The following is a 12201-nucleotide window of genomic DNA, read 5'->3' as shown; positions in this document are numbered from 1 at the left end:
TATTCTGAATTCTTTTTCTGGAAGTTTGCCTATCTCTGCTTCATTTAGTTGTTTTTCTGGGGTTTTATCTTGTTCCTTCATCTGTGACATAGTCCTCTGCCTTTTCATTTTGTCTGTCTTTCTGTGATTGTGGTTTTCGTTCCACAGGCTGTGAGATTGTAGTTCTTCTTGCTTCTGCTGTCTGTCCTTTGGTCAAGAGTGGGTATTTTAAATAGCAGATCTTGGCTCAATTGCTAATAGGAAAAAATGTTCTAACAATTAGAATGTCTGAAAATTGGAAAAAGCTATTTTTCTAAGCTTGTCAATTACAGTCATTAGCAGAATTAAAACATAGGTTGGATTCAGGGCTAGGCCAGCCTATATGACATTTTAGGTAAATTGTGAAAAAGGTACCATATCTAGTGGATGAGTTAATTAAAGTTGCTCTCTCTGTGTTGATGTATTGCCATGTCAGTTACATGACTTAGTAGAACATGGATTCACTTTCAGCTACTACTTACCTACTCGGATGGGAAACTTTTGCAATGTCCTCTTATTAGGAATGCTGTAGATCAACTTCCTGAAGTAGGCTTGAGTTTGGAGTTAATGCCCTCTAATATTTATGAGTCTACATTTCCAAGTGTAATGTGAATATAAATCACTGCTTTAGGTGTTCTGGTCTCCATATAGACCACATTCAAAGAAGCATAGTGTCACAATAAAAAGTAATGTGAGAAGAATTTCAGTCTTTACTAGTGTTTCTCATAAACTATTAAATGTGATCCAGTTTACAGTGCACAACTTTTCTTAAAATGTTTTTCTTTAACATTTTTCTTCATTTGTGCCTGGCTCAGTTCCCTTTTTTCATAATTGCTCCAGAGCAATTTTCCTGTCACACACTAACCCTCTAAAACTCTCTCTGAAACTCCTGTCCATGAGGTTTTCTCTCTTTTGTCTCTTCTCTTTCTTCTTCTGCATTTACTCTAGTTTTTCCTCTTTACATTCTTCAGATTCTATAATATAAGAAAAAGGAATCGTGTTGAAAAAGATAGGATTTTCCTTATATTATGAAAGAATAGGGAGAGGTTGAGCAAGTAAAAACAGAATTTCTCCTTATTTTTCCCACTACTATCTCTAACTCTCTTTCTATCTCTACCTATTTTCCTGATTATTTAACAGCACAGTCTTGAAACTAGGCTGAGATAGATTAAATGATTCTTTGGTAATTTCAAGAGTAGGGACATTCATATGTTAATACTTACTGAGTAGATCTTATGTCTGCAGAACCTTCCATTAGATCCTGAGGAAAGAAACAAAGTAAGTTATGTGAATAATCCCTACTCACAAGGAATTTACAATCTCATGAGCTGGTTAAAATCACACGCAATAAATTTTGAGGAAGAAAATCAATAGACAGTGAAAATGACTATAGCTGTATACCCATGAATAGCCTGGTTACCTGGATCTTGGGTGTTCAGAAAGAACAGGACTGTGGGGAAGCCAGGGAAATTTTCATGGAAGAGGTAAGTATTGAGTAAATGTTTAGACAAGGAAAAAACCATGGAACTAGGGAAATTAGTATAGAGATAAACTGAAGAGTCAGTGTGCAGCAGATAGCAAGTATACTAACTTGCTAGAACACAGGGTCTAGGCAAGGTGGGAAGCCCTTTTCCTCACTGGGAATGCAACTCTCTATCCTTTGAGCTTCCATGACACTTATTGTGTGACTTGATTGTTAGTTTATCCTATTCTGTCTTTTTCTATTTCCTTCACTAAATAACCCCTAGAAAATAGACAATATCTTCCCCTCCCCCATCCTCCTATCACATTTCCCACAGTCTAGCAAAATGTGATTGATCAATAAATACTTGCTGATTTAAATAGAGTTGATATGTAGTTAGAGGAGGGGTAGAGATGTGGAGAAATGGTCACATGCTTGTGCTAATAAGTTTAAGTGTAATATTGGAAATCACTGGAAGTTCTAACATGTCAGGGATGTGATCAAAATATTTTAGGAAGAAGAATTTTTCTGTTGTTCTACATGGGAGGTGGAAGATAAGTTCAACTTTTTATTTGTATAGGTGTTACCTGGAGATTTGGGAAGAGATATCTTATATAGATGACATGTAGTACTGAACTTTAAGCTAATTTTAGCCATTGAAACTTTTGAATAAATATGTTTACTCTTGAACTATATGGGCTGGGTAAAGTGCTCTAAGAGTCTTGTGGGTGTGAATAAATTTTTTCACAAAGGTTTTTTCGTATTGCTGGTTATAATAAATCAATCCTACTCTTGATACCATGCTTTGGAGTGAGATTTTGGCATGTTTCAAATAATGTCTAAGCACATGGAGTTGGAAGAAAACCTGGAGTTGTAATTCCAGATTTATACTTAAAAAAAATATTTTTAGGAAAGATTTACTGTAACTTTTAGGAGTTTTTTTTCTTTTATTGAGAGACTACAGAACTATTTTATCAAACTAATTTCTTTTCCCTCTTGATCTTAGGATGTTTTAGAGCAATTGCTGGCACTAATATGATTAGATATTTCTATATAGATTCATCTTTAATTCTAAAAATTATATTCATGTGAATTCTTTGTTACTAACATTGAACACAATTTTTTTTTACATGATTGAAATTACACAAATCATAGCTGTTGATTGGTGATTTCAGTATTTAAGCTTTCAATTATTCTTCTCATTTTGTTAACATGGATTTGAATTTTTCACCTAGATATGTTTAGAAAAAAAACTTTACTGTTTATTTTGATTATAAAAGTAATAATACTCAGTTTATATATAGCTTCTGAATTTCTTTGTTTATGTAATGAGTAGAGTATATAAAACAAAGTTAGATTGCTATTTGTGAAGAAAAAGCAACATAGCATCTCTATTAAAGGTGGATTTCCTTATCTGATGAGTCTACTTCTGACACCAGAAGAATAGGGCTAAAATACTACAACTGAGTCTCTGATGGGACTCCAAATCTAAATTAATGAAAGGTTCATAAATGTAACATATGTAAACATTTGGAAAAACACAAAGCAAATTCTATTCTGTACACATGAATAAAGTGTACATATATCACTACATATTTAGGATTCATTGGATTTATAAAAAGAGAGGTATTTTTGCACAGATAGAAAGCCAGTGATGTCATTTTTGGAAGACTGAGAGAGTGGATCTTCACCTTGATTTAAAAACAATGGGAAATATTATAGCAGGAAACCTTGGAGGTAGCCAAGGTGTCCAAGTACTTCGTTATTCTAAAGACTTCCAGAAAACAGATCTCTACTCTCTGGACAAATAGGCATTAAAAGGGCTCCAGCAAACTTTATACATGGTGTTCTTTTTCTTAGCTTCACAATTTTAGTTAATATATTGGCTTTTTGGTTTAATCCGAATGGCACAGCTCATAAATGTAGGCTTTTTATTCTGGGGGCTGGGCCTTACAATCATAAAATAAAGGTCTTTGACAGCCTGACTGTTCCATTATAAAATGTAACATCTTTTTTAAAATAGAGAAACCCCCCAAAAGTCTTGTGAAAATAGGCCAGAATCATAAAAAATATTGGGGACATTTCAAACAGTAGTATGAACCATATGTCATTCCTCAGAAATTTCAGTTACAAGAGCACGAGTGTGAGAATTATATAATTGGAAAAATAGAGGAAACTGAATGAACAATTCAGAGACAGGAAAGAACTGTTGCCACAAATAATTGTTCATTGTATGCTTATTTTCTTAGCCCATGAAATAAAATTTCAGTTTGTTTATGAGAACTGGCTATTCTGTTCCCAGACTGGGCAGTGGCTGTCTGAATGTTTCTGTATGAATGAAAATCTCGTCTCCCAGGCAAAAAAAAATAAGGACATTTAGCAATGCCTCTTATGTTTCTGAATGTTTTAGAACTGGCAGTTGTTTGATATATTGAAAATATACACTCCCCAAAGAAGTAAATCTAGATTCTCTGAATACATTTTGCATGGCAAACCTCTCTGGCAATTTTATGGTTTTGCATAGCTTGTAGGGAGAGACGGGAATAGCTAAATGCTTCCTGGGTTCATTAGCATAACCCAGCCCACTTCCAACACATGCCCAGAACTACCTCATTAGCTGCTGGGATTTAAGCCAAAACATAAGACTACAGTGAATATAAGGGGAATTACTGGCAAGAGAACTCTACACCAACTTAACACTGAATCATTACTTTTCCAAGATGAGAAAAATATTATACTAACAGGGACCATTTCTCCATCTCATTCAAATAAGAATTCAAGGTTTTAATCTGTATCTTTCATCTAGCATAATTAGCTGTACCATAATAACACATACAGCCTGGCTGCATATATTTAAGTGCTGTCTCTCTCCCTCTTTCTTTTATTGATTTATTTTCTGGATTGCTTTGACATTGTAAACCACAGACGAGTTGGAGCCTGGCATTGAAAGGAGGTGTTCTGCAACGATTTTTTTCTTGTTTAAAGAAGTTTACTTCTACAAGAGGTAATCTGAAAATGACAGAGGCAAAGAGAAAAAAGAAAAGTGTGCTCTGGAGCAAGATGCATATGCCCCATTGTGAAGACTTTAAACAGTGGTGTAGAAGGCGGCTACCTATTTTGGAATGGGCAACACATTACAATCTGAAAGAAAATTTGCTTCCAGACGCTGTGTCTGGGATAATGCTGGCAGTTCAACAGGTGACACAAGGTAACGTACTGCATTTGATTTTCCTGTCTTATGCAGAATAGATATCAATTTGCTTTCTTGGAAGAGTATTGTGACCTAAGATCTACTAATGAAATGTATTTTAATTAACTTTGGGGGAATAAACACATTGAATATCTGTATACAAATGTTTTCCTAGTTGTCTTTTTTTTTTTTGCTATTTTTTGATACATAATAAGCATCAAACCAATTTTTTAATGGCATTATATATTTGCAATGTTAAAATTCATACTACATGAGTAAAGATCAATAATTTCAGTAATTGTGGGAGAATGAGTTTTTATAGTTTGACCTTGCTGATACAGCTTCCTACTTAAGCTGAATCAAGCTATAAAATATCTCCTGGCTTGAACAAGTCATTTGTAAACCTAATTAGCAACATACAATTACCTTTGTAGTCTTGAGAGTTGCTATAAGCAAGGAGTAGACCTTTCTGTACATAAAGGAGGCTCTTTGCCAAGATCATTATTTGCAGAGAGAATCCTGTGTGTCCTTAGAGCTTATGTTTTCACATGCTGATTTAATTCTGTATCACATTACATACTGTTTGTTTCTCAATACAAAATTTAAACTGGTGAGAAGTCTGATTTTAACTTTCCCAAAGCAGATTATAAATGATATTCTGGATTTAGATAGGTGTTTCTCTTGGTGAAAGCTCTTAGGTAACTAATGTGCATACAGTGTATGAGCATGTATCTGTTTTTTTGTGTGTGTATTTTCCTGAAAGGTATATTCATTGTATTCTTAAAAATTAATTCAGGTAATAATTTTCTACCTGTAGCAAGAAAAGGAACTGATTTTTTCAGCCTTGAGAATTTGTAAAATGTTCCTTGGCACAGACTCTGTAGATTTATATTTTTTTTGCAGTTTTACTACCTCCCTGGCTTGAACTATTATTCATACCGTTAAATTATAAGCACTTTTCTAATTGAATTATTCTGTAGCTGGAACAAACTGGTTTATGTGTTTCTGTTTTCAGTATGATTAGGAACATATGCACTGGCAGCTTTACTTTAAGATCCATAATACTATCGTACTTTCTGGGATTCCATTTCCCTGAATAGTCTTCTATTATATGTTTAATGACCATTTTGCCAAAAGCAAAGCATAGTAGTCTTTCATAAAAATGCAAAGTAAATAGCAGGTTAAGGCATTTTTTAGGATTGTATTTATTGAATTTTAAATTCGAAATGAGACACTACCATGGACTTTGAAACTAAGGTGATGAGCTTACAAGGACTTTTTCACCAGACAGTTTCAGTATATTTTATAAATTTATTTTGCTTTAATTTATTGTAAAGTGAAAGAAAAATATATTTCTAAAACTAAATTTTTTTCATCTTTGTTAAATACCAGGTTAATAAGAAAATTTGGGGATATGATAAAGATACCTGTGATACATCATTAGCATTATCATTTATGTGTCTTTGGTAGTTAATTGTATGGCTTTTCTTTGGATATAAATATTGAGGGGTTTTGTTTTATGAGTCATGCATTTCACTGGTTATGAAGAAATATGTTGGCCAGCCCCCGACTGATGAGAAGCACAAAGCTTACTCAGCCCTTGTGTCTTGAAAGTTATGGATCTGGCTCTTGGTTCTCTTGGAAGGCTCCCAGGGATTGGGCAAGGAAGGCTGCACTGCTAGAAAGAACTTAAAGGTTTTTGTTGGTGTATGGACAGACTAATCCTTCTAAAAGTACTTTAAAAACAATTCTCTCAAACTTTCTCATGCTTACCCACTATGGGTAAATATCATAAGCTACCATTTGTTGTAAGGGGCATTGCTGTAAATCCCTTATATACATTATCATCTTACCCTATCACAACAAAATCCCAAATGATAGCAGTCCTCCATTTTCCATATGAGAAAGTGGAAGCTTAGACAAGTAAATAATTTTCCCTGGACCTCATGCCTGATAAGTGGTAGAGTCAGAACTTGATTCCAAAGCTAACACTCAACATTCTATGCTTTATACTCTACACTGCCAAAATAACTAGACTTTTTTCATAATACCAATGTTATTAGTAATAGAAGGCATTTCTTTGGAAAGGTGCGAATATCCTTTCCTTTAAATTACCTTTGCATTTAGGTTTCACCCCTGTAGTTTTTAGACTCAAAGGCAGAGTGACAAGGGAAATAACTACAGTAGAACATGGAGTAAGGAAGGCACTTAGATATCATTACCTGCTATTCATATGAATAGAGTATTGGCAATCATTATAAACTCCATTTATTTAGGAAAAATTAGAAGAAAAAAGGGGTAATTTTTGCTCTTGCATCATAATGCAAACAATAGAAACAAAGATCTGATTTTACTCTACCAGTCTTTGAAGCAGCTTTTCAGTTATTCAACATAGTTGAATTACATGAAATTGTTGAATTCAATGTTTTTTAACCTACAAATACAAAAAATTATATAATTCAATCCAGTAGTTGTTTTTAATTCTTCTTTCTCTAGAAATGCATTTAAAATTAAGGTTAAAGGAAACTAACATTTGAGCCTTTTCTATATGTCAAATACCAAGGAGCCATTTTAAATTATTTTATTAAAGATTTCCTAGTTGTTAAATATAGACACTTATCAGTCATCATCATAATTGATTCCTCTGTAGTATTTTCTGTGTTGACTATAGCCTTTCTAAAACCATTTCTTCTCTTGCGCTTTAGACACTGCTCTTCTGTTTACATTCTGCTACCTCTCTGGCCTTCTCTTATTATGAGCCTTTGCAGATTTTGCTTCCTACTCTATCTACCCATTAAACATTAGTGTCCTGGAGACTCAAACCCTGGGCCTTCTTCTCTGAAAATGTCTTAGGCTATTTTATCTGCATCAGAGGCTCTAACCACCTTCACTGTACTACTGAAACTTTCTTCTCAACCCGAGATCCACGTATTCAACTATACAAACCTAGAATCTCCTAAAAGCACTTCAAATGCAATGCTAGTCTTCTAAAAGAAACAAACTGAATGATACCACCATCCTAACCGGAATTATAATAATAAATAATAATAACAGTAATTTTTAGACACAAAAGAACACTTGACATATATACAAAACTGAGGCTTACAGAGAATAAATAACTTGCTTAAAGTCACACAGTAAATGAGTTAGAAGAGAGAGAATTTTAACCCAAGTGGTCTGGCTCCAGGGACTATGTTCTCACCTTTGTACCAGACTCTCACAGAGTCTCAAGTCATTCACAACTCTTCCCTCTCTTTTGCTACTCTACCATCTAGTGTACAATCAACCACCAGGTTCTGTTGTTTCTATTCCCTAAATATCTTTCCAAACTAATAGTCTTACTACATGTTCCCGGCTACTGCCCTAGTTCACTGACCTATTGAAATCATCATCTTGTGGGTCTTCATTCTCTACTCTATCTCCTCCTGTAGGCCATTCCATACTGTAGCTGGAATGATCATAAAAATCTAAACATCAATTCCCCGTTCAGAATTCTTCAGTGACCCTCTGTTTTCTCTAGGATAAAAGCCCGATTCTTCAGAATAATCTATTAGATCATTAATAATCTGGACCCCTTAATGCAAAGTTCTACTCAAAGAGATCATTCCTCTGATAATCCCTCCCAATCTCCTGGGAAAGATGTATGTTTTCTTACCTCCTACTCCCTTTGTACTTTTTACATATCTCTATAATAGGCCTTAACAGATTGTATTGTAATCTTTTGGTACAACTCTTTATGCACTGGTGGGTAAGCTTTGGAAAGAATGTCTTAATCTTTATATTTTTGCCGACTTGTACCTGGTGCATCGACATAGGTTTTCAGTAACATAGGTTTTCAGTAAATGTTTCTCGATATCATTAAATAAACAATTTAGCTCCTGAAGCCTCTCATTGTTCTACGGTAACATGCTGCCACTCTAGGAAGGAAATTAAATTTAAATTAATTCTTATGTTTTCAAAATAAATGTAATAAAGATATCGATAGTAAAAAATACATAAAAATGTGAGTAATTAATTTCTTCCAATTCCCCTTACTTTCCTGAATTTATAAACTCATAACCCACCAGACAAATCTGGTAAAAGATTTGTCTGTGTTTCCTTCGTCCCAGTGTTGAATTTTTCCTCCAACCAACATTAATCCTTCTGTATAGTTCATATGAAAATCTAGGTGCCTGGCTTCTCTTGAAAAAGGGAAATACCTGGCCATAAGGGGCCAATGTTCCCATGTGGTAAAAACCTGCTGGCTCCCCCTGTGGACAGGGCATGTGCTTTGTATTTTGCTACAGTTCCCACCATTCACACATCTGCTACCACCCTTCCTCCTAGTATCCCTATTATCTGCCTATCCCTATGAGTGTCTGAATTTGTATCCCCTGCCAAGACATTTTCTAACATGTTTTGTTGAAATGCCTTGAACTCATTCTTGAATAAAACCTTTAAGAGAGAATACTTAAGACTAGGCTCTTAACTTAAATCTGCACAACTTTCAGGTCTGTGAACTTGCATTAATATATTCTAATATACTTCATTTCTTTTTTTGTTTTTCTTTTGTTTTTAATTTTTTTCTTTCTATTTTTTTTTCTTTTTTTCTTTTTCAAAGAGCAGGTGCTGGGCCCCACTGCAGGCCAGCACACCCATCTGGGGAAGGCAAGGGGTTCTGTCCACGTGCTCTGGCACTCGCCACAGTGGCCACTGCGCTTGGGAGGGGCAGCAGCTGGGGGGTCTGGTACCCCAAGGCTCCCTCTCGGATAGCTAGAGAAGGCTTTCTCACCGAGGGCGCGTCGTCCCCCACCCATCGTCTTCCCTTCGGGCCCACGGAGGCGCTCCACGAGCCGCCAGTCCTTTACTGGGCAGAGGACGGGGGCTTCTGCAGTATGGGTAAGCACACGGCCCACAGGAGTGTTCACGGTCAGGGCTGGGGAACGACCTGTGCTGCTCTCAGGCTCGTCTAGCGGGCTCTTGAAGGGGGGGGGAGCACGCCCGAGAAACGTGACAGCACCCCTCTCGCAGGCCCTGGCCCACCGCTATCACCCCCACGCCCGCCTGCGACCCCCACAAAGGGGCACACGTGGCATTCGCCCGGCCTAAGTCAGTCTCCCCAGGGCACACCGCAAGAGGACGACCACGACGAGGTGACACCTAGCTCAACCGAAGGGGGGGACAGGCACGCCTCTCTTACCGTCTGGAACCCCCCAAGAGAGCTGTTCACGGGACACACCACCGTGGCGGGGATGAGAGGAGCACGCTGGGAAAGGGAAATGACACCACTGCTCGGCCTCAGGCACATGAGGGATGACCTGGAGCGCTCCAGGGGCACCACAGAGGGCCCAGAGAGGCACCCTCAGGCACCGACAGGGGCGCGCAGCGCAGCGCAGGGCGGGACCCCCCCCGGGACCCCCCCAACCTCGGGGAGAACCACTGGCGAGGCACACTCCAAGGAGGCAAAGCGAGAGTGTCTGCTGCGTCAGAGGACCACAGCTCCCCCGAGGCTGTGAGGCAGTGGGCGGGAGACTGAGGGTCAGGGCCGGAGGCCGCACCCCTGCCTTCCACACACCCCTCGACAGGGCTGGGGGGAGGGGAGGCGAGGGGCAGGGACGTCTGTCCCTAGTCTGGCGTGGCTTAGGCCCGGCCAGGGAGAGCGTGAATACTTCATGTCTTTATAATTCTATGTATTTTCTGTTACTTATGTTAAGAAAGTATTCTGGGAAGGGGTTCATAGGCTATACCAGACTTCTAAAGGAGTCCCCAAAGTAGATATTTACTCCCCAAAGTAAATAAATATAAGTGTATGTGTGCTCATTTCAAAGAAAAAAAGAAAAGGAATTTTAGGTCATTCTTTCACCATGTTCAAATATTTCTTAGAAATGATTTGTGTTTTTTTAAAATATTAAAAACATTTGGGAGCGCTCAGTACTAACATCAGGTGAAAACCATTATAACTGGCATCTACCACAATGTTCTTTAACTGACATCTTGTAGGACCTCACTACGGAATGTAGTTTTAAGGTGAAAAAAAAACCTAGAGAATGTCATTGACTTAAACTTGTCACTAACATGGTTGGCAAGTTAAGCAGTATGACTCTAGAGTATTTAGTTCACATTCTACCCTGCATGACCACTTGCAGGAAATATTTTCTTTTTTTTTCCAATCTGAAAAACTCAAGCATTGAGACAGGGTGGAGACCTAAAATGCATGACTTGCCATATAAGTACCTAATACACTGAGGAGGAATATGAGAATGTTTTGACTTGCATTCCAAGGGATCACCTAGAATTTTTGTTGCCAAACCATGAAAATTTTATGCTGCCATAGGGTTGCCTGATGTTCAAACCACAGTGTTCTGAGCCATAGACAAAGGGTGTATGTTCCTTATAATTATGTAAAACTTGTGGCATTACTGGCACCAAAATGTGTGGAAGCTGAGCTTCATTGCACTCCTGAGGGCAGCTTAGTGACACGTGGAACGATAAGTGGAAATTCCTGAAGCATACTGCACTTTGAAAATTAAAGGCTTATCTGAGAATTTTTCCCTCCATGGTCTCAGCCCTGAGGGTTAAGAATCCTAGCATTAGCTACATATCTCTAACCTAACCCCCTTAATCACTATAAACATGTAGATTATAATGTAGAGAGATTATAATGATTTATTATATCTAGTAACTTTTCTCCAGGAACAATGACAGCCAGATATTGCTAAATAAATCTAAATTATACTTTCCCTGACCTCCATAAAAATGTACCCAGGAGCTAGGAACTCTCTGCTGGCTTTTCACTTCTCCACTTCCCCTCATCCCATGACACATGCTCTTACCCATAGCTCTAGGCTTCATTCAGCACTTCTGATTTCCTTTTTTTCTTAAATGTAAATTAATGGTGATTTGTATATTAAAAGGCTATTTATATATTTCTGCACTTACAATAATACTCCCTATAATATTTAGACCTGTTCACAAGGAAGAACCATGACCTTCCATTTTAGAGGGTTGAAAACTTGGGAAGGTTTTCAGCAAACAGATGTGTAGTGGCTGTGAAGATAAGGTGTGTGACGTATATAGTAATAGACTTCTGTTTTTGCCAGCTAGGATCCATCCTTGCTTCTTTTAGTAATTATGCCTTGGATTTGTTTTGAGGAACAACCCCTCTTCCATTTTTGGTATACATGGTTCAGGTGAGATTCTAATTTTGGCTCTAGGATGGTCAGTAAAATAAGTCTCCCTCAACCAGGATTCTCAAATTTGGGGCCCACTGGAACCACCTTGGGGCCTAAAAGAACATTGGTACCTGGGCTGCATGACAAACAATTAAATCAGCTTTCCTGGGAGTAGTTCCCAGACATGGAGGCATTGTGTTTCTTCTTTTTTAAATTGTCCCAGATTCTAATGTGCATCAGTGTTGAGAGCTGCATCCAGACACTTGTTGGTCCAGGTGAAGACTTGTGGCTCGTCTTGATAATTAGCACAATTCCATACACCTGGCCAGTGATTGGTTCAATGGTGACAATTTCCCCCCTAGGCACAAGGGGGTTTACAA

General features: G+C 37.6%; 1 protein-coding gene across 1 annotated transcript in view; it reads left to right on the top strand.

The window, feature by feature from the left end:
- The window catches only part of SLC26A7 (solute carrier family 26 member 7), a 329129-nt gene that overhangs the window by 143816 nt on the left and 173112 nt on the right, over window positions 1–12201 (top strand). Inside the window, exon 2 of the mRNA XM_082363299.1 lies at window positions 4406–4688. Within this exon, the coding sequence (XP_082219425.1) occupies window positions 4406–4688 (283 nt within the window). The remainder of the gene's footprint in view (window positions 1–4405; window positions 4689–12201) is intronic.

Source organism: Balaenoptera borealis (genome assembly GCF_965194805.1).
Source record: "Balaenoptera borealis genome assembly, chromosome: 17".
Taxonomy (NCBI): domain Eukaryota; kingdom Metazoa; phylum Chordata; class Mammalia; order Artiodactyla; family Balaenopteridae; genus Balaenoptera; species Balaenoptera borealis.
The sequence above is the reverse complement of the archived record's forward strand: the minus strand, read 5'-3'. Positions and strand labels throughout refer to the sequence as shown.